The 22,084-nt window shown below is 42.5% G+C and overlaps 1 protein-coding gene across 1 annotated transcript in view; it reads right to left on the minus strand.

Moving 5' to 3' along the window:
- Positions 1 to 1,845: 1,845 nt before the first annotated feature.
- KIF24 (kinesin family member 24) overlaps positions 1,846 to 22,084 on the minus strand; it is a 32,555-nt gene continuing 12,316 nt past the window's right edge. Inside the window, exons 6-14 of the mRNA XM_074569631.1 lie at positions 20,106 to 20,321; positions 18,520 to 18,607; positions 16,423 to 16,544; positions 14,721 to 14,826; positions 11,467 to 11,538; positions 10,697 to 10,806; positions 7,437 to 9,878; positions 6,410 to 6,503; positions 1,846 to 4,218 (exon numbers count right to left, since the gene is read on the minus strand). Of these exons, the coding sequence (XP_074425732.1) occupies positions 4,078 to 4,218; positions 6,410 to 6,503; positions 7,437 to 9,878; positions 10,697 to 10,806; positions 11,467 to 11,538; positions 14,721 to 14,826; positions 16,423 to 16,544; positions 18,520 to 18,607; positions 20,106 to 20,321 (3,391 nt within the window). The 3' untranslated portion in view covers positions 1,846 to 4,077. The remainder of the gene's footprint in view (positions 4,219 to 6,409; positions 6,504 to 7,436; positions 9,879 to 10,696; positions 10,807 to 11,466; positions 11,539 to 14,720; positions 14,827 to 16,422; positions 16,545 to 18,519; positions 18,608 to 20,105; positions 20,322 to 22,084) is intronic.

Raw genomic sequence — 22,084 nt, forward strand, 5'->3', positions numbered from 1 at the left:
GAGGGGATTAACCTGGTCGCTTAGGGGAAAGGCACTTCTGAAAAAATGTATAACAAGTGACAAAATGTGATAAGATTTGGATATTGTTTTGGGCACCATGCATCGCTGGTGACTAGTACTGTCATTCCCTGCTGTCAAGTTACAAACAAAGCTCAAGCTGGAGGTGGGGAGGTCTTGCTGGTGGCTGGTGTGATGCTGGTGAGATGACTGCATCCCCACTTGAGACCGTAGGGCTTTTCCTTAGGTTCTCAGGTCAGATTGATTTATGTATCTGGTTCTTGGCACTGCTTTAACTTTGTCAGAGGTTGTTCTGCCACCTTCTACTACCTGCTGCTAGACACTGAGGTCTGGGTGCCTTGGTGGGGAGGCTTGGGAGGAGAAGTGTAGAGGCAGAGCCAAAACTGGCAATTGTGCTTTCAACCAGAGATCTCCTGAGCTGCCTCCTGACGGTTCTGGACAGCAGCAGCCTGGTGAGGAAACTGGAGACCCATCAGTCCCCCACTCGGCCACCGAGGATTCCCACTCTCCCTGCAGATTCCTGGAGACCTGGTGGGATGAGAGGTGCCACTGTGGTCGCTGCCTTGTTTTGGGGGATCCTACACTCTGTCACGCAGCAGGAGCTGCAGGCGCCCCCAGGGCTGCAGCGTGCCCTGAGGCTCTCCTGGGCTGGCCTTATGGCTCCTGCGGCGGCCTGGCTCTGCCAGAGCAGCCCTGGGCAGCATGGGTTGCCCACCCCAGAGCTGGGGAGACTGACAGCTTCTGCTAGTGGTGAAGCAAAACCTGGTGCGAGGGTTGTTGTGCTGCCGCAGGCTGTTCAGGTTGGCCGCGTGTGGCTGGAGGACAGCTTCCCAAACACCAGCTGCCTCAGCAGACCAGGTGAGAAGGGGAATTCTCAGCCCCAGTTAATCTTATGCAATCAAACAGATGGGCATTTTGATCACATTTACTTTCAAACAAGTTTTACCGGAGTTATGTAGTAAATTGAATTTTTATTTTAAATAATGTCAGTTGTTAAAATATCAAGCATCTGCCATGAGCATTAATAGTCTTTGTTACACCTGAACACAAAAGTAAACCCAGTTTAGTTCTGTATGTATTTGATTGTACATGTCGAGGCTTTCCTAATCTCTGACTGCTGTAACGACACTTCCACATAACGTTCCTCAAGTTGAAGTGAAAACCATTTGTATCAGGTGTCAGTGCAATATCCAGACAGCAGGAATAGGATGACACTTTTAAAATGCTCATTTAGCACACTTTCACACAAAAATTTAAGCAGCATCTAGGTAATAACCTTAAGCTTGGAGAGAAAAACGTTGCTGTTTTTGACAACAGCGTTGGTAGTTTCGTTTGCATACCAGAAGCCCAGTTTTGGGATGTCCTGGGCATGCAGCACCTCAAGCATCTCTGTAGTCCTGTTATTGCCAAGGATGGCTGGATTTGCACAGACAGGGCTGCTCTATTTTTTTTTTTTATTTTTATATATATTTGTATATATTTATTTTAGTCAAGTCTCACATAAAATTCTGAGAACAGACTGATAATAAAATCTTACATTTAACAAGGTATATTCTTGTGGATTGCCTGGATGGCTCCAGTTTTTAAAAAAAAAAAAAAAAGATTGCCAGACCTTGGAAAACTGCTGCGTTATTTTTGTTGTTTGTTTGTTGTTTCTCAGTGTTCCTGGCCATTCCTCCAGGGAGCGAACAGTTCCTGCTCTGGGAACTTGCACCAAGGCTCCAATCTGCCAGACAGAATTGCCTTTGTCACAGTAGACTGATGAGGATTCAGAGGTGGCTCAAAGGTGGTTGCTGACTTAACTCTCATCTCTTCTGCCCATGGAAATTTTCAGTCACGCATCTTGTTGTTACAACCACCTCTGAAACTGCCGAGGTTCGGTTGCAGCACTATCGGCTGTGCGAATGGTTCTTCCTTGTGTGTTGCTTTAGAAAAGGCCAGCTTGGGTAAGAGACTGAAAATGCCTGTGAATGTACTTTGCTGAGCTGCTCTGTAAAAAAAAAAAAAAAAAAAAGTGAAAGTACAATCAACTCATCTCCCAAATGTCGGAGTACGTGGAGGTGAAGGTTTCCTCCCTAACCACTGCATTACTGGCTGGGCATCTCTTCCTCTGACCTGTGCGCGCATCCTACAGCCCAGCTCCAAACAAAGTTGTGAAACTCCTCGGCAGCTCCCCAATAGCTCTGTTTTCTGTATCCTCACTGAGGAAGTGGGGAAACCGCTCTAAGTGCTCACATCCATTTATGCTTTCAGAAGGTGCAAGGACTACCCAACCACCACGTCTTCTCCTCCCTCTACACAGGGGAAAGCTCTCCCTGACCCCAGGAGGTGGAGGGAGGCTCTCTTAAGAGTTGCTTGACTGAAAGGGGATGCCTGCTCTTCCCTCCATGGCTTTAACAAGACGCTGGGTGTCCCACTGCTTTATGGCGCTCTGGTGGCTGTCAAGCTGTGCACAAATACCAAAATATGGCTGACACTGAGAGTGTTGCTCCCAGAAGCCTCATTTCTCTGGGTGAGGAAGGCTTCCAAGCAGGTGGCTGGGAGACCTGGGTTCAGGTGTGACTAGCCGCTGGCCTGTCACCTGGACACAGGAGCCACCTCGAAAGCCATAAACTCAGACCCTGGAGGGGCTCTGCTCTCTGCTGCATGGAGTAATCCAGTCTCAATTGCAAGATGGGGACTAACCAGTGTTAAAAAAAAAAACAAAACAAGAAGTCAGGGCACTGATGGAGGACTTTCTTCTGTTACAAGTCCTGCCCTTGCACTTCTGTTCCCTAGGGCTACGCTGTGTGACATTCCTGGGAGTGTTTGCACCAAATATGCAACCCAGATAACCAAGTGTCACTGCGATTACTGTATCCCTGCTCGGCCAAACCTGGGCTCTTCGGGGTAGCTGTAGAAGCAGGCAGCAACATTCACAGCTGGTCAGAGAGCCGTGTTCCCTTACCCTTGGCATTTCTGGCTACTGAGCAGGCTTTGATTGAGCTACTACAGGCATTACTGAGGAGACACTGAGATGGCCGAATGTGCTGCGACAGCCCTAATTTTGGAGTGGGAGCACTTGCGCAGCGTGTTGTCAGCTGAGCATGTTTCAAGGTCACTTGTGGCTTCAGCAAGTAGATTTGTTTTGCAGCTCAGATATGATGCATGCAGCAGCAGAGCTTTTGCAGGGCTGCAGCTGATCATGCTGTAGGTCTTGATTCAAATTTGAGCTTCACGTAACAGCACTGTTAGCAGCTTCTGAAATCCCACTGCCTCTAACCAGACCCTGTTTGATGTGAAAAATCAATTCCGTTGACCCAGATGATGAGCTGTGCCGTGGTGCAGAAATCAGACGTCGCTTGTGGCGGGTGAGCTGTTGGCCTCTCACTGTTGGCAGCAGGATGAAACCCACATGCTTATTAACACTCTAGATAAACCTTTGGTACAAAGTCCCTACTAAACCACTCATTACCCATGAGTTAAACCACCTCTTTCAGGAGCTCTGGAGTGTTCATCCCAAGCAAAAACCAAAAGTGACAATTGCCTTCCTCTTTCTGAAAGCAACAGCACGTCTTGCCCTGCTTTGACTTCCATTTACTCATGGTGTAGGCACGTTAGTGCACTTAACAAAGAGTGGCTTCTCTCTTTTTCTTGGCTTCTGTTTGCAAACGCTTTTCTGGATAGCTTTTGCGCATTTCTGTTCAGTCCTGTGTCTGGCTTCAAAGTGTTTTTTCTTTCCCCCTCTTTTTCTTGGCAACACTGGAGTGGCTTTAACATGTGAGAAGCTGCTATGAATACTGTGGACAGGACTTCCTGCTGCTTGGTGAGATATTTAAAGGCTGCTGAATTGTTATTCTTAAGAACGCTGGTATTAAGGAAATACAAAAGCTTGTGGTGCCAAGCAGTCGTCTCTCATTTACTCAGAATTCTCTCCATCCTTATCTAAAATGCACACTAATCACAAACATCAAGCCAAAATCTATCCCCTATCCACCCACACTCTGCAGCACCAAGTGTGGCGAAACACTGGCTGGCTGTTTCCGTAGCTGTTCTGGTGCACGTGCAAGCAAGGAAAGTTTAAACTGGAGGAGGTGTTTGCAGGGACGCGTCAGCACCAGGAGAGGCTAAATAGAGCTGAAGCTGGGCTCGCATCATTTGGATACACTTTGACTTCAGCACCAAGACTTCATCCAGCTTGGTCACGACATTCTGAAAATCCTGGTGAGGAAGGCAAAAGGAAAAGTTTAGGGAACAACAATAGCAGCAGGATGGAGAAAAAAAAAATCAGCATATTTTAGGTACTGCAGCAGTGCATAAAAGCATGTTTTCCATTCTGCAGAGTAGTAGATTAAATCACTGTTTCCTTATTAAAGTCCCTTACAAAAAAAGGTCAATGCCTCTAACTTACTCTGGTAGTTTTATCTGTTGGTGAAATTACAGCTAATACAATGGTTTAAAAATAAAAATAATAAAAATGTATAAAGCACCTGTTATCACCTTTCTACACGGGTTAGCTTTTCAGAGGTTTGACACAGGCACCGGTCATCTGACATATAGTGTTACAATGTACTGAACTTTCTCCTGCTGGATCTAGCAATCATGAAATTACAGGGAGAGTTGGGTCACTCCTTGATCAGACATAATAACCCATTCTGGGGAGACAGAAGGGATAATTTCACACCAGATCACGGGGCCAGTCCCACTCCTGCATGGCTACAGGTCTGCTAGATCTGACATGGGAAACAGCAGCAGTGTATATAGCCTCAGCCAAGGGGAACTCTCTACCTTCCATAGCAACCTGCCACATGGATAAAAAGTGATATGAAACTGTGATTAAAAATTTAAGTAGGGCTTGTATTAATAAGGGAGCATTCAGACTTGCTCTTCTCTCCAGCTGAGAGCAGAGTTTGGTGCCTCTGTTCACAGGTCAGTGTCTAAGACCCCAGGAAGTGTCAGCATCCTCAGGGCTCGGGACTTCAGCTGCCACCGCATGAAAATCAATGACTCAAAAGCTTATATGGCAGGACTCCAGCTCTCTCATGCACTGTATCTTTGTCTTACAGGGACATCAGGACTGTAATGAAGACCAGCCCAGCTGCCGCAGCATATTTTTCTTAAGCACTTTAAATACCGCTTGGTTCAGTATGTGGCCGGTCTTGGCAAGAGTCTCCCCTGCGGCCAAAGTTTCATGGCTGGAGAAGTTGCAACCATCTGAAAGTGGAAGGAGTGAAACTGATATGGGAAGTCCAAGCTGATTTAATTGCACAAAGAAAGGTCATGCTGTGAAATAACACTACAGCATATATTATAAATTATTCATACACTGCTGAGAGGCCTGGCAAGCTTGTCGCAATTCTGCTAGCCAGAAAATGATTGCTTGCTGCAATGGCCAAATAAATGGGGTGGAGGGCTGGTGTCCCAACAGACTTAGGACAAACAATCTCAAAAGACTTAAAAAAAATTAAAAAAATAAAAGATTGCTTTCTATCACTGCATTCTCTGCCATAAAACTAATACAGTTTATGGCTCTTGTGCTGCTTTGTAAACTTCTATATGTTATCTGGTACCACACCACACACAGCTGGAAATCAGAGCAAATAAGCCACATGGTGGCTCCATTCTGAAATCCCTGAGGCAAGAGTCCTTGTAGCTGGACTTCATATCAGAACTGTGATAAGAATTAAAATGGCTTTATAATGTAATGTAGTAATGGAGCTTGGCTTTAGTGATGAGAGAACTGGGAAGGCAGGAGGTTCTCACTGGGAAATGTTAATAGTCTGGGTGAGAGACAAGACTTCTCACACAGCTGTCGTGCATCCGTCTGGATGCAGGAGAAACAGAACTGGGATTGCCTGGCTAGCAGTGGGGCCATGCAGCTGCCAGTCTTTAGGTCTAGCCCATGCTACCCCTATCTGAGACAAGGATAAGCCAAGAAACATTGAGTGACAAAAGTCAAGAGCCTGTGAGGGTGCAATGTGATGGGCAAGGGACTCCCAGAAGGAAGAGGCAATGTGGCACTATGCCACCAACTGTGACATCCCCATGTCATGCTTTAGGGGCGTGCTGATTTCTGTGGTATTGACTTACTTGCTCCAGCCTATAAGGAGAAAAACATCACATGGAAAGACGCCCTGTTTAGTACAGTCTGGTACCCGTGATGCAAGATAAGAGAAAGCTCTTTTATCAGAGACAAGCGGTTCAGAGTTGGCCTGTCAGTCTCCTCCTTCCCCAAGGACCTGGCAGTGTGGAGACTGGCAAAGACACAACAGGTACTGAAAATGAGTGGCATCTCCTAGGACTCAGGGAGTCATCAGAGAATAAGGAAGAACAAGGATGTCACATCACTAATTCAAGCTAACAGTCTCTAGCAGGTTCAACAGGCACTGAAATGAGCATCTGAAACACTTACCGTTGATGACATCTGATTTATCAAGCACTCTTCCTTGAAGCACAAGGATGCCATTTCATCCAGCTGCTGCCGATGGGCCCGAATTACAGCCTGTCTGATTAACATAAAATGTACCACTGGTTACTGGTAGCTGGCACTGGTAGCTGTGCTACCTATAATTACTGTTGGTCTCAATAAACCTTCAAGAAGGAGGAATACCCCAGAGGAACCTTTGCTGTCCTGTGTCCCTGGCATTCAGAAAGTGCACACCAGGGCTCCTTGAAGTCCAGTGAACTGCACTGGTTTGGGGTTAAAGATGACCTTGATGCCTGAGGATTGCTCAGAGAGGATTGACCACAGCCTCTCATTAGCATAGGCAGCACAGGGGCACATACTGCTTTTTACTGTAGGGAAATCTAGGAGAAAAAAAATTGTCTAATTAATTGGTGAAATGGCTTACAACCATAAGTGGTGAAAAACAGGCAGAGTGGGAAGGCAGTGCTGCTGTTCATTCCTCTGAGCAAATTTCTCTGACCAACAACACATTTTCAGTCACGTGAATGCAGTTCAGTCCTTGGGAGCTGACAGCCGCAGCTCATAGTACTATGAAGCTTTACGCTACACCTTCAGCGACTGCCCAGCTGCTCTAGCTTTTTTTCTTTCCATAGGGATGGAACAGCTATCGCTGGCTTCTTTATGGGAGGTTTCTCTATATTTTAGGTATTTTATAGCTTATAAGAAACCAATTAGTTACTGAGAACTGCAGTTTGTGTTACAATATTCATTCCTCTAGCATTATTCTAGGAAGTTCTAATAGAATGATTGGCTTCCTGTGAGATTTTAAAATATCACTCAATAACAAGCAATCATATATTTATAAGATAATGACTACAAATCATTGTTAATCTTATTAAATAATTATTTCATAGATTGATTTCCCATCGGTTTTTAAAGTACACATGAGTATGATATACAAATAAAGGCAAATGTGTCACATGTCTAGAATTTTTAAGCTTCATGACAAACTTCAGTGATGAGCAAGACTTACTGTGCCTTTTCTAGGGCTTCCCTCTGCCATTTTCCCATCTCTGGTGTAGCACTCAGAGAGCTGCTGCTGGACATGCCTGAGGGGCTTTTTGCATTTGTTAAGGGCTTATTATCTTTGGTTGCAGATCCTGAATCCGCAGCAAAAGTCTCTTGGGTAAAATTACTCTGCATTAACTTGTTTTTTAGCAAACCCGTTTCCTCATTGCTGAACGATGACTTGTCTGGGTCTTCAAAATGACTGAAGTCCTCATTCCTCGGTCCCGACTTGGGCTGCAACAGCAGGCTGCTTGCTTGAGAGGGGGACTGGGCTCCGTAATCCATATTTCCCACACTGAGAAAGCATGGTGCACCTGAAAAATAGCTCTTTTCAGGTATATCTGCATTCATTTCCTGAGCCATAAGCTCAGCACTGTGTCCTTGATTTGAGTTAGATTTTCCTGAATTACCAGTACTATCTTTAACATCAGCACCACACTGTCTGCCACCTGAGTATTCTTTGCACATTGAGGTACTGAGAAACGAACCACCCTCTCTCTCTCCCCTGGAGCCTGTAGATTCAGCTGCAGACGTTTCTGTCAGGTCACGTCCAACAAGTAATCTGTGAACAACTCCTTTCTTTGATGAACCTGAACCTAAAAGGCAATAGCACGGCTTCACATCACAGCAGGCGGGTGAACACCACTTTTCCCCTCTTTGTGGGGAATGCAGCAGAGTACAGTGTCTTCCACCATGACGCATTTGCTCCCCTAGTTCCAGCATGCTGTCTGTCAGAGCTCTGCTTCTCGTACACTGCCAGCCTTCTTCCTCAAACCTGTTCTGGGAGCCATGCGTGTTCCTGTCTGACACCTGCTTCACACGGGGGGACTTCTCTTGGTTAGAAGACGCTGTGTCTGTATCAGTGGTTTCCTCATAATCAGGAAGGGATACCATGAGAGGGGCCATTAGCTCAGAAGTGAATTCTGCAGAACAACTGGAAGATCCACGATGGTTAACGCTATTTTTTTGAGCGTTCCATTTTACATCTCCTGCAAGGGCAGGCTGTCGATCCAAATTGGATTCTTCCTTCTCCTCATGGTGGAGGTCTATCTCTTTGCACTCTGGAGTTCCCGATTTCAGTACAGGAGAAACATATGAGTTTGAAGCATCCTTTTCTGGAGTTAAGGTGGCTTCACTGGAGTAAACAAGACATCTGTGCTTGGATTTGTACTGTTTGTGATCAGCTAGGAAATCTTTGCCAGTTTTCCAGTTACAAGCAGGATCTTCTTGCAGGCAGTAAGGTTTTTCCGCAGTATTGCTTGGAGAGGACTCAATAGATAAGTCATAGCTCCAGTCTGTTGGAGTTTTGTTGCAGTCTGCATTTTTAATGGATTCCTCTGTCTTTGGTCTGTCCTTACTACAATCCCAGCTGTCATCTAGTTCATGTTCATGTGTGGGTATTGCATATTTAAAAAATAAGTCCTGTCGCTTTTGGCCTTTTTGCTCTTCTTCAGTTCCTTGTTCTCTTTGATGAAGGAAAAATGAATGTTGACTGCATTTGTTGGTGTTTCTTCTTTTCACGCTCTTTTGACTACAGACAGGTGAGAAAGAATCTTCACTGAAATCACTGTCATCCAGATCTTCCAGCTGCATCCCCTCTTTGCTCTGTACTTCTGTGGGAGCAAGGCTCAGCTCCTGCTTCACTTGGATGTCCTGGGGCTTGTATTGCATTAAAAACCTCTCAAGAGGTTGATAGTTCAATTTTTGCTGTAGCATAGGTGGCTGCTGAAACTGCTGGTGATAAAGACGCAAATGCTCTTCCCTTTCCTTCTGAAAGGGAGGCAGATTTGGCCAGGTTTCAACACATTGTTTAGCATAGGTGTTTCCCCATTCCTGTCTGCCATCAGAAGGCAGATTTCCATCTCCAAAGGAAAAATCAGCTCTAGAAACAATCTGTTTCTGAACAGGTTGTACTGTCTGGACTTTCAGGCACTGGACAGGTGGTCTGTCTTGCACGTACTTGTCTCTCTGGCCACTCTCTTTTGTTTCTGCCATGGCAGCATTTTTGATGCTGAAATCCTTCGCAGCGGGGTTCTTTTCAGAGTGAGGGGACAGATCATCAGTTTTCTTCTTCAGGGGATGTGCTATCCGTAGGACTCCCTTAACTGGGCTAGCATGGTGGAACCATGGTGAGCTAGGGTTTCCTTTGTAGGCATGTGCTTTGTTGAGTCCCTTGGGGGTAGAGCTAAAAGGGACATTCGGTTGCTGAGGTGTTGCAGGACAGGCCTTTGTTTTTGTAGCATTTGAGGGATGCTGGAGGCCTAACTTCACTTTCTTTGGAGAACTCTTTTCACCAGGTGGCAAAGAGGCAGAGTTTTGGACACGTTTTGGAGATACATTTCCAGCAGTCCGATGCCTGTTTGTGACAGGGGTAGAACACTTAATCCCTTTCTTCAGCTCTTTGACCCTGTAAATGAAGCTGGCTTTAGAAGATGTCATGCTTTCAGATAAATAACAGTGTCTTCAGAACAAATGAATGCTTTCACATATTAAGGCTAAACACTGAATTTAATGTCATGATTTCTGGTTCAATTGTCAGTGATCCATGCAGGCATCAAAACACCTCTGCCAAAATGCCTGAACTTCTGGGAAGTTCACACGGTGCCAGGTGAAGGCAAGCTAGCACTCTCCACAGCACACCATCAAGCCCCACAAGATACAAGCTAGGGCTTTTGGAATAGTTGCAAAGGGGCCTGCTAGCTAAGGTGATATGTTTACAGAGCTATGGTGCTCCTAAATCAGAATCATCACTGCAACCATGAAGAGCTGCTTACCTGGTATCACCCTATTCCCTCAACTGTTTCCTTTATGCCTTAAGCTCCTCTTGTCCTCTTAACTCCAGCATTGTACAGCCTGCAATTTACCTCCTCCTGTGTAGGAGGGAGGCTAAAGGACTTGCACATATTCTAGGCAGAACTAAAATACAAAACTAGAACAAAACTTTCGGTTGCTGAGGTTAGTAATCCTGCAGTTACAAGGAGCACAGTGATATAAAAGCTATCATCAGAAAGGATTTACAAGACCCAGAGCATTTCAAGACCAAACATAAGAGTTGGAACAGGCAGGGATTTTATTTGCATTGTGAAAATTACATTTCTTTCCTAAATTACATTTCTTTCCTAAACCAACATTTCCAATGTAACCAAAATAAAATATAACCGCAAACATCATACATGACTTTTTTCTTTGTTTTTCACCTTGGCGAGATTGAGCTTCATCACCTACCTGTCAGCGTATCGTAAAGTGTTCAGGGTATGCTCTGTAGCTATGTGGCTAGGTGATACATTGGCTATCATACATGTCTTGGAATTTCCAATGAAAGAATCCTTCAGCACCTAGGGTTGGAAGGAAAAAAATAAGATTCTTAGCAATTTCTTACCTTGCATTTCCTGTAAATTAGCAATGCGTACAGAGGCAGTTTAACATGAGTCAGATGATGCACAGTTACTGTCTCTATTTTTAGGGGTTTTTTTTAAATGCAGTCCTCCTGTCCGAACTTGTCTTGCAATTCTTTGTTTACAATTTAAAATGAATACAAGTGTTAATCAGGGGTCTGAACAAGCCCTTGCACCACGTGCCACAAGGGTGCCCATATGTTTTGAGGAATAAAGCATACATTACAACTGGAGTGAAGAAACATTGATGAAATCTCCCATGACTGTTACTGCATAAAGATGCAAGATTAGTTGCAGAGTGGGGGGAGATGGATGGTAACTGAAGGAGTCTGGAAGGTAGTGTTTGGGTTTTTTGTTTGGTTTTAGGTATTGGTTCATGTGGTTTTTACCACACAGGTCCCCAGGATTCACTGGGGGGGGCTGGCAGTTGGCCTTAATTCTGTGATTATCTTTAAAATTAATGTTTGCAAAAGTTATGCATTTCTCTTTTCTTCAGGAGTTTATTAAAAGTTATTCAATTATTCCTTTTAAAAAATTATTATTATTTTTATTTTGTCCTCATCAGGGAAATCTCTACTGTTGCCTTTATGCTTGTTTTACCTGAGTTAATTTGCTTTGCCGGAAAGGAGTATGCGCATGTTCCTGATCCAACGCCCGAATGCATTCCTTTAGCTACCAAAAGAAAAAAATATAAAAACAGAGGGGGAAAAACATATCAGTCACAAACTGGCAAGGAACTGAACTGCATCAAACCTAACCTACAAATGTACTATTTCCTTCACTCACCTTTGACTCCTGATGTCCCTCGCAAGGAGAGTTTGCTGCTGCCACAACCACAAATGGTCAACTTCAGCTAGTTCAGTTAACAGCAGCAGTTTAGCTGCACTCGAAGAGGGCAAAGACGCAGCACAGAGCACAGCTAGCCCTGCCTGACGGCTCTGTGGGCTGTACAAAACTCAGGAACCTGGGTAAGTACACACATGTTCAGCCACACAGAGCTCCACATTGCTGTGGACCTGCCACTGCCTGCACCATAGCAAACAAACTAGTTTGAAACCACATTGGGTGTACCTACACCCGACTATGCTGCAGCTTGCAGGGGAGGTGTTCCCCAGATTCGAATACCTGTAAAACCCTGAGAACAGAGCTTTTTGAGCTCCATCTCTTATAAATTTCTTTCTTCTAAAAGAAGCTGTGCCCAGTCCAGAAAAAAACCCAACACTTCGGACAACAGCAGGGCAAATTTCTTACACCACTCTGGCAATATTTTCGTACCTTATTCAGAGATAGCACGAGCTAATAAGTGCATATTCCCCCTGACACTGACTATAATCTGCAGTCTAGATGTCTCACCTATGTGAGGGTACACTGTGTTAGAAGGCAGCTGATCTCAAGCTATTTTCTCTTAACACCTGTGCAACGCGCCAAACTCAACCAAAGGGGAGGGCATGGACCAGCACCAAACAATTAGCTGTGAGGGGTGCTGGGTTCAAGCCCGGGTTCAAGCCCACACTCAGAATGTAGTATAGATACAGCCTGTCTGTTTAAACCTACGTGCCACTGTGCTTTGACAGGCTAATAAGAACTATACACAAAACAGTGAGAATGAACCAATAAGACTACCCACAGAGTGGAGATACAGCTACAGAGCTCCCATTAAAACTAACAGAACATGAGCAGCTGGCTACACCCGTGACTTTCACAGAACATTTTAGATCTTGTTAATAAACATCAACAGGGGTAGCCAGTAGTCTTGAAGAAACATCTGTTGATTTATTACCAGCCTTGGAAAAAGATGTGGGGAGGCTTGGGACTCAGACTCAGACATGCACTTTTTTGCCATGTTTCCACTGGAATAAGCACAAAAGCATCACGCTCCATATCAAGCCTGGACGGTCTCTAAAACTGGCAGAAATGGACTGTGTAGCCATGAGACAAGTCATTTTGAGCAAATATTGAAGGAAAAATAAGCAGATTACAGTATTGTCATGGTGATATTAGCATGAAGCAGCCTTTCTACATTTAAAGCCTTTCTACATTCTACATACACCCACTTAAAATGACATGTATTTCTCACTTTTACTGCATTTTATTAAAAATCACACCTCTAACAAGTAAGAGATGAAATTATTCTAATTTTTTATTCTGCTTCTCATAATTGCAGTATCTGAATATCTTCTGCTTGAAATCAACATAAATATTCAAACCAGCAGCAAACTTCAAACTTCATGTGTTTTAAGGCCTGAAGAAAGGGTTATGATTATTGAGGGCAGAGCTAGGTTTTACAGGCTGCAGATCACGCAGACTTACCCAAAGATGTCTTTTTTAGTTAATTCAGTCACTGCTTGTAGACTGTCTGGGTATTTACTCATCTTCACACGATACCAAAAATACACACACTCTGATTTTAAAGCTTCTTTTAGAAGAGTTTCATGAGCCTCACTTCTCAGGAATCCTTTCTATGCAGGTCCTGACTCCCCATGCCACTCAGTTAATCACCAGCAAGTACTCAAGAAAGTATGAAGTACGAGAAACACATTCACTTTACATGCTGTCTCCCAGTATGAATGCTAATACTCCACAGCAGAAAAGCCTCTGGGCAAAAGAACATCCTACATTCTCTAAACAGAGCAAGCCACCAGCTATTCACAGCACACAGTGTGGTTGTGTGCACTAACTTCTGCACTGTTGACTCATACTCACTGATTGCAAGAAGATTGCATATCACCTTCAGTCTCACTTACAGAAGCACTCAGTATCCTGGTTTCAGCTGGGACGGAGTTAATTTTCTTCCTAGTGGTTGCTGCGTTTCATATTTGGTATGACAGGAATGTCAATAATGCGTATTGCTTTACAGAATTTTTTCAGCATCCCATAGAAGCTGAGAAGGAGCTTAGATAGATAGAATGATGAAATAGCCAGTGGAATATTCCTACCACAGACATCATGTTTGGTATATAAATGGGGTTAGCTGGGGGTTGAGTACTCACGGTCGCTGCTCTGTAAGGTAACAATTCACCGAGTGGTGAGAATGACTTGTGTCATTATTATTATTATTATTATTATTATTGTTGTTTTCCTTTCCTACTATTGTTCTATTAAACTGTCTTTATCTCAACCCACAAGTTTTTTTTTCCTTTCCCTTTCCCCTCCTTTTCTCCCTCTCCTCCCTTCCCTTCTGGGGGAAGGGGGAGAACTGCATGAGCAGCTGCATGGTCCTAGCTGCCAGCCCTCTTTTAAACCAGACGGCTGCAACACATGACATCATGCCAGGGTTAAAGTACGGCACCAAGTCATCAGTGAGCTTTGTTCATTTGAATTAAAAGAGGTGCAGTGTATTCTGTACAATTTATACTTAGAGGCACTTCTGCTTTATCTTAGATGGCATTTCTTTATTCCCTGTCCCTATTTACGTAACTGTGTACATTTATTAAAAGACAGTTTGCATTAAGAGTGTATTTCTTCCTGCTTCTTTCACCCCAAACACAAACTGCTAGTTTCTATGCTCTTGTGTATTTATTCCTTTACCCCTGATTCGAAAGAGAAGTCTGAGTTCAAGCAGTGAAAATAAGCAGCAGGAGCAATGTGCTTTTATGAAACAAATATGGCAATCCCAAGCCAATATTCTCTGGAAGTAAAACAGGCAAAACTTTCTATATAAAATATGGGACAAATTATACTATACCTAACATTCTCCATGCTGTATTTGCCTGGCTGGCTGTAAGAATGGATTAAAAACTCTTTATTTGCATCACAAAATATATATACGTATATTAACCTGTAGTTCATTTTTATCCTAAAATACATGCCAATAATCAAATACAAAACCTTCCCCAGACACGCTAGTAGCTTACTGCTAAAAGACTTTGGTTTATTTCTGCTCCTTCCATCTTTGTTTGTCGATCTGAGTCTCTGGCATCAGCTGCCCTTTCACTGCCAGCCAAGTCAATGAATGATATCCTAGAAAAAACAAAGTTGCATTTATCTTAGGGGCTTTTTTTTTCCTTTTTCTTTTTTTCTTTTTTTAAACCAGAGGGCTGCAACACATGACATCAGAAGAATGATTAGAAATAACTACTTCTGAACAAAAATAAATACCCATTGGAAATATCTGAGGGACCAAAATAAGCACAGCAGCAGAAACAGTGTCAGAGCATCCTGGCACTAACACAATCATAATCGAAAGCATAATTGTGTGTCGTGAGAGTGGTCTACAGTTTAATGGATAAGGTCTTTAAAGTGCAACACATTCATCTCTCCAGATCATCACTGTGCTTGTAGTTTTCTAAGAACACAGTTAAAGAAATTGTAAATTTCTTGATTCTCCTTCCAGGTAAAACAGACAACTGCCCTGCCAAATGGTGATTCAGGGCAATATCAACAGAAATTTCCAGTGCAGTAATACACTGAGCTTTCAGTGTTCCTTTTCCCTTCCTTCCATAAAACTCCGTTACTCCCTCTCACATTTCCTGGCTCTGGGTGCCAGCTGCTGTACTGACTGTTGCACTGTATCTTTATCTTCGCCCTTCTTTTTCTGGAACAGCCCTGACTTCTCTTATAGGCATATCTTGGGATCCTTTCCCCACTCCAGCTCCACCTTGCTTTCAGTAACAAAAAAAATGGCACGTATGCCACACCTACATAACCACATGCATTTCAATTTCTAAGCCTGCCTGTTCTGCCTCTTCCTCTCTCCACTATTTGTGGCTCTTCCATTTTGCCTTGTATTTAAAATAAGATCCTGGGAAGCAAGACTGCATCATAGCTGCTGGAAGGGTGTGTCAGCATGGCTTTTTGTAACTCAGCAGTAATACAGATACCTAGGCCTCTTTCCTCAGACCTATTTCTTGGGGTTGTTTGGTCAAGAAAGAATGACTGAGAAGCGGCACAATTACAGTCTTCAAATACGTAAAATGGCTGCTGCAAGAGTAAATAAACTGCTCTTTTTGTCTGCTGCAGATAGCATCAGAGTCACACTCTTAAATTATCAGGGAGGTTTAGGTGAGGTACTATGATTCCTCTGACCATAGGCAAACATCTCTAATGGAACCATCTCCACCTGTGCTAGTCATCCCAGGCTCCCTTTGTAGTCAATTACAGGACAGACATGCTTTGAGGGGCAAATCCACCTGACCTAATTTAGGTGACTCTGTAGAATGGCATGAATTGGATCTCAGAAATTACTGTTTCCTTCTACTGACTTCAAAGGTGACAAGCTCACACGTGGATATACCCATTGCAGACATCTACCTTTAACCAGATTAATGCCTGACACGAAAGGCTTTCTAACACGGAAGATGAAGGGAAGGATTTGATTGCCAAACTCCTTAACTGGAAACTTTTATGAACAAGTTTGACAAAGATCTCACAGATGTGGCTTAAGTGCTCTCCCTGGGAACAAAGAAAGGACTGCAAAACTTCTCAAAGTCCCTTTGAACCCCATCTTCTGCTTTAACTCACAGCTGCACAGTAACTCAACACCTCCTCTTTGTTTGTCTCCTGGATGTCCCTGGGCTCAACTTCCTCATCCCTTAGCAGTCTCACTTCTAGTCTTACCTTCCAAATGTCCTGTTGGCGGTGTCTTTAATTTGGATTTGGATGATAGCATGAGATCGAGAGGAATCTGAGTTGACCCCAGTAGCTCCCGTGCTACGTTCTTTTCCCCCCTTCAAAATCACCTGCAAAATAAGGGGAACAAAATCCAAGCAAATTGTAAATGAAAACACAACCTTTCAGAAAGAGATCTTGTCCTCCTAAGATGAGGTAACATTAGGAGGAATGCCTTAAAATCTGGTGCAAGGTAGATGTTAAGTTAGACTGGATCCCTTCCAATGTATCTTTCAGAACTTTGTACATGGTCTTGCTTGCAGTGACACTATGGAGCTTAGAGAGCATATTGCAGCTAAAAAGTTGTTGTATTGCACATTCACTGGGATTTGCAAAATATCCTAACTATAAATTAAAAACAAAAGCATGGCAGAAATGAAAGAAAGTAAGACTGCAGTCATAACCTAAGAGACTCATGAGATTGACTATTTATTGCGTTGTTTTAAAATTTCACTTTCTCATGTAATAGATGGGTGTGGTTATCCAGAAAGTTATACACAAAATACACAAACCTTCCCAAAACCTTTCTCCATTTCCATAACTAAAAGAAATTATGCCAGAGTAAAGAATAAAGTTAAGAGATCAATTATACTCAGTACAACAATAAGAAAACAAGGAAGAGAGGCAAGGCAGAACGACCAAGGTTCCTTCAAGATACAAATCTGTATAATTCTCTTTTGCAAACTTCTAAGGACTGTCACAGAAAGGCTAGCAGCAATGGTAGCAGGGCATTCATAAAACAGTAATTAATTTTGTTTCTGGCCGTAAGAACAAATTAACATATTATCTAGCAAAATCAATACGTTCACAGTTGACAGACATGCATTATTCATGCCTTTCACGGACAGTTCTCAACCAGCAATCTAACCAACTGCTGCAGTTCCCGAGCATTATATTAGTGTTAAATGCAGATAATTTCTGAACCAAAGTCAACATCAATTAATAGTCAATAACTAGGGATGTATTCAAGACTCTTCCCATATATCTGTTGCAGACTATTCAAAAGCTCTGAGTCAAGTCAGTGACGTTTCTGTGTTCAAAAGGGCCTGTGGACAACATAAAATTACTTTTTTGCTGAGATACCTGTAAGAATAAAGTCATTTAACAGCTCATCTGTGTGTGGAATGTGATAATACAGAAGAATGTGTTAATCAACCATATAGCAAATTTACACTCTAATTTGCAGAAGCATCACCAGCATGTCCCGAAGCTTGGAGTTAATAGGAAAACGAAGAACAAAATTAAATGGAATATAAGTGGGCAATACCATGCTAATTTTAATGAGTCAATTACACTATCAGGCACTTGTAATTTACACTTCCTTACGGACAAAGAAATTAAACTATGCAAAGTCAGGCTAAATAGAAATCAGATTTAAGCATCTTGCTTGCTGCAGGACAATGTAGTAAATTTGTCAGTGCTCTTTTAGGGCTCAGCCAGGCAGGGAAGCAAAACTGAAGCCTTGCTTGTGACCAATGTGAGTTACCGTTTAAAGATCCAAATTTTACTTGGCTGTTAACACCCATCATTATCTAAGAAGTGTCTTAATCTTAGTTCAGATCAATATCTCAATCATAAGTATTTTCTAATTTGTATTTCTATTAATTTTCACATTTATATCTTTTGTCCCACATCTAAGTACCTTTACTATAGAAAATATAAGTTCAGAGAAGCCAAAGAAACTGGGAGAAAACACTTATCCAGCTTTCAGGGTCCCTTGCTGGGACACCACTTAATTTCTGGAATAGTGATAGCAGTCTATTTCTTGGCATAGATCTTTCCATAAGGAGTGGCAGCAGAAGCGACAGCTGTAAATCAACAGCTTGCATGTTGCTAACACAAGTCACAGTGACTCAAGAAGCAGACTGAATAAAAGCACTTTTAATAGTGCCCCTCAGTGCTCTGCAGGGGTTGCCAATACCAGAACCTTAAACAAGAATATGCACACATACTACACAACAAGTAACAATCTCTGTAAATAACATATCTCACCAATCAACAACTCAGGCTGTAGAAGACAAAAATTATCACAAACGTAGAGATTACCTCCAATAGTAGATCTACAGAGTCCACCTGAATCTCTCGCAGTCCAACTATTTGAACGACATGCTTGCTATCTTCCCTTGCAAAAAGTCTGAAACATGAAACAGTGCAGAAAGGAGATTTCTGAACTCTCAAATAGCAGCAATGAAAACACATTTCAGTGCTACGACACTGTGAAAAAAGCAGTCAAGGCTACTGACTGGTGGGAGCTTCACTGACATTCATTTATTTTGAGAGCTGAAGAGGTCTTTCATTTATAACATACCACTGACATTTCACTGTTAAAGTGACATTAGCAATGCATTTCTGCTAGTTCAGGAATACAGTAAAGCAGGGAAATAAATTATCATGTTTACATTTTAGAGTTCCTGTCTCTCTTTAAACTGCATCTCAGGCTTCTCTAGGAAGTTCAGACTGCTAAGTTATTGTCTGTTCAAGTTCTCAAGATCTTTGCACAGGATTTTAAAGCATCTCCCATCACCATAGAGTCAGATTTCAAAGCACCTCTGCTATGAATCACACAGAAGCATTACATTCTACAGGAAGGATAAAGACATGATACACACGGGAGGAAGTTTAATCTTCTCCTTTAATGACATGTAAGACAGATAATGGACATGCAGAGAAAATAAGAACACTATTTCTTCCTTAGTAAATCAACTCCTTACATAACAGCTTACACTATCTGCTCTTTAAAGACTGCTTTGGAGAAAGTGAATGCACATGCACAGAAATAGGTGCTTCCTTCGTGAACAGATGCTCACTTCCGCAGGCAGAAAGCCTCCCTCTTGAGCCCTCCAGGGTGCTCTAAGGATAGTGCTTTCCAGGTTGCTAAAGGCCTCCAGCTGACAGCTAAAGTTCCTTCAAGATCACTCTGAAAATATTTCACTGCTCAGATCTTAACTGATGGTTATTTGATTTAGAGATTTCAGACCATGGTTATTTTTTTATACCAAGTAGGTACTGAGTTGTCCCAATTTCCATTCCAGATGGAGCTCCTGTAGGAGTATATGTCCATCCAAATGAGTTGGGGGCTGAAGTGCTACTGTTGAGCGTGATGGCAGCTCCAGTTGAGTCACTGGTCTGCCAGGTAAAGATGCTCAGGGAGATGGTGAGCAGACTCTGCAGTGTCAAGCATGACAAGAAGGAGGAGATCAAAGGGATCTTCAGAGACTAGAGTGGCAAGAGACAAAGCCCCAATGGCACAGAAAGAGGGAAAGCCAGAGGTTATGTTTGAGCAGGGAAGGACAGGAACTCCACAATGGTTGGCATAAGAACTTTTGGCCACAAGAAGGCTCTTTCTCTTCCTATGGAGCTATTACGTTATTATAGTGTAAGCAAAACAGCAGGAGCTCATATTCAACCACAGGTCTTTATCCCCCCAAAAACAGTAGAAACTAGGAGGACCTATCAATACCACAGTACTTAGTGTCAAATTCTGCTTTCTTCTCTAAGTAACTCCTAGATACACCCTGATGAAATACATAACACTTACAATAAATGGTAACATGTAATTGCATGAAACTGTAACTGATTTATAAACAGTAACCACCATAGGTTTCGAGCAACAGGTATTTTTGTTTAAATACCTCTTCCTTCCATTTAGCAGGTCATAAAGCTGTCCACAGTAGATCTCATAAAAACTGATCAAAACGAGCAGATCGCTCCTTGACTGTGATGCTTCCAGGTGTCTAAAGATGTCCTTGGCAGCCAAGGCGTAGAGTCCTGGGTTCCGCTGAGTACCTATCATGGTGTAAGTCTTGCCAGCACCAGTCTGCCCATATGCAAAGCAGGTTGCATTGCCTCTGTGAAGATAACATATTTTTAGTGTCACATCTGATTTATTCATATCTATTAAAAAAGATCCTGCAATGTCTATATCTATCTATAGTGGCCTCTTAGCAATGAGGTTTTGTTTGCTATCTTGTCTGGGAAACTGCAAAACACTTAACAGTGATTCCCAAGTATGTTCTGTGGAGACATTTAGATGAACTAAGAATTCATTATTATTCTTCCAGCTGTTTAGACACTACAGAAGTATCATAGGATTATGAATGGGTATCCTACTGATTATGAATCACAGAGAAAAATGACCGTGACATGAGACGCAAAACAGCCACAAGTCAGGTTCTGTATTAACACATGTTGTACTTGATGAAAATTAACACCACAGCACTATAATTTACTGAGCGAGGTTACTTAATCCCAGGCTGCAGTCCTGCTAAATTAATCTAAAGGCTTGTCATTGCTTAGGGGAAGGTCTTTTTCTTCCTTTCCTCTGCTGCCAGCTGTGTGACCAACGCCACTGACCCCTGTGCTGGCTCTGATGTTTGACTTTGTTGCACTGAAACACCAGAAAGATTTCCACTTTTTTGCAAGCTAATTTTCTGCTGTTTCAGTGAATTAAAGTACCTCACAGATGATCACAGAATATGCCCAAATTAGCTTCATGTAACCTATGTGAATGTGTCTAATGGGGGTAAGGAAGAGGATTGTCCACTTTCAGTGGCAGAGAGCTGTTTGGTTCACTCAGTCTTTCATTCAGTCTTGTCTTCTTGCAGAGTGCTCCAGCTTTGTCATCATATCACCTTAAGATTACAGTGGCAATGCACATACAGTTCCAAGGATGTCTCAGGATACAGCCTGAACTGCATGTCAAGCCCATCTAAATTGAGGTTACTGCATGCCTACTTCTCCTTCTCCATCCTTGCTTTTATACAAGTATCGAACCCACAAGTATGATGTGAACAGATTCATGGAACTGAATCAGGCAAAAAAATAAATACTACAAACCAAATTATTTATTACCCCTCTACATTAAAAGAAGACTTCTTAGCTGGCTCAGTACCCTGTCAGAGAAATGGGTAAAAATGTAGGGCTGCAGTAAGCACAGTGAACAATTTATTGACAGCTTAGATTGCAGAATTAGCTCACTATGGTGTCATATTAGACCAATGCCAGTGAAAGGGATGCAGCAGGAGGGACAGAAAAGTTAGGGAAAGCTGAGGAAAAACAGTGGCATGTCTTTTGGTGGCATTACTGGATTAGCTGTAATGTGAGATGTGCCTTTAGTAGTTATTACACAGCAAGCTACAAGCCTCATTCTCCTTTTCTCAAGAGCATGATACTGCCTGTCTCTGCTGATACATTCCCTTTCTCAAGAGCATGATACTGCCTGTCTCTGCTGATGATACTTGGAGATTTTCAGTAACAGAATGCTCCATTTTGTTAATTTTCAGCATGGATATGTAATCCTTTCCTTCAAAGACTCAAAAATGTAATTATATTCAAGCTTGTTGCTTTGAGTGAAAATAGGATCACTCACGTAAAGCCACCATCAATTTCCTATTACTCAGGAAGTATGTAATTATGATTAAACCTCTAAGCAAATACAAATCAATAGAACAAAATTAAATCAAGAGGTTATTAATAATTTCTATTGCCCTATTAACTGTACAAATACATACAAAAGTATCTCACAGCAGTATCATGAAAGAGGTAATATTATTCCTCTACAGATGAGTGTGCTATATCACACAGAAGACTTTGTTAGAGTGGAGATTAGACT

The sequence above is a fragment of the Larus michahellis genome, chromosome Z, assembly GCF_964199755.1.
Source record: "Larus michahellis chromosome Z, bLarMic1.1, whole genome shotgun sequence".
NCBI classification, from domain to species: Eukaryota; Metazoa; Chordata; class Aves; order Charadriiformes; family Laridae; genus Larus; species Larus michahellis.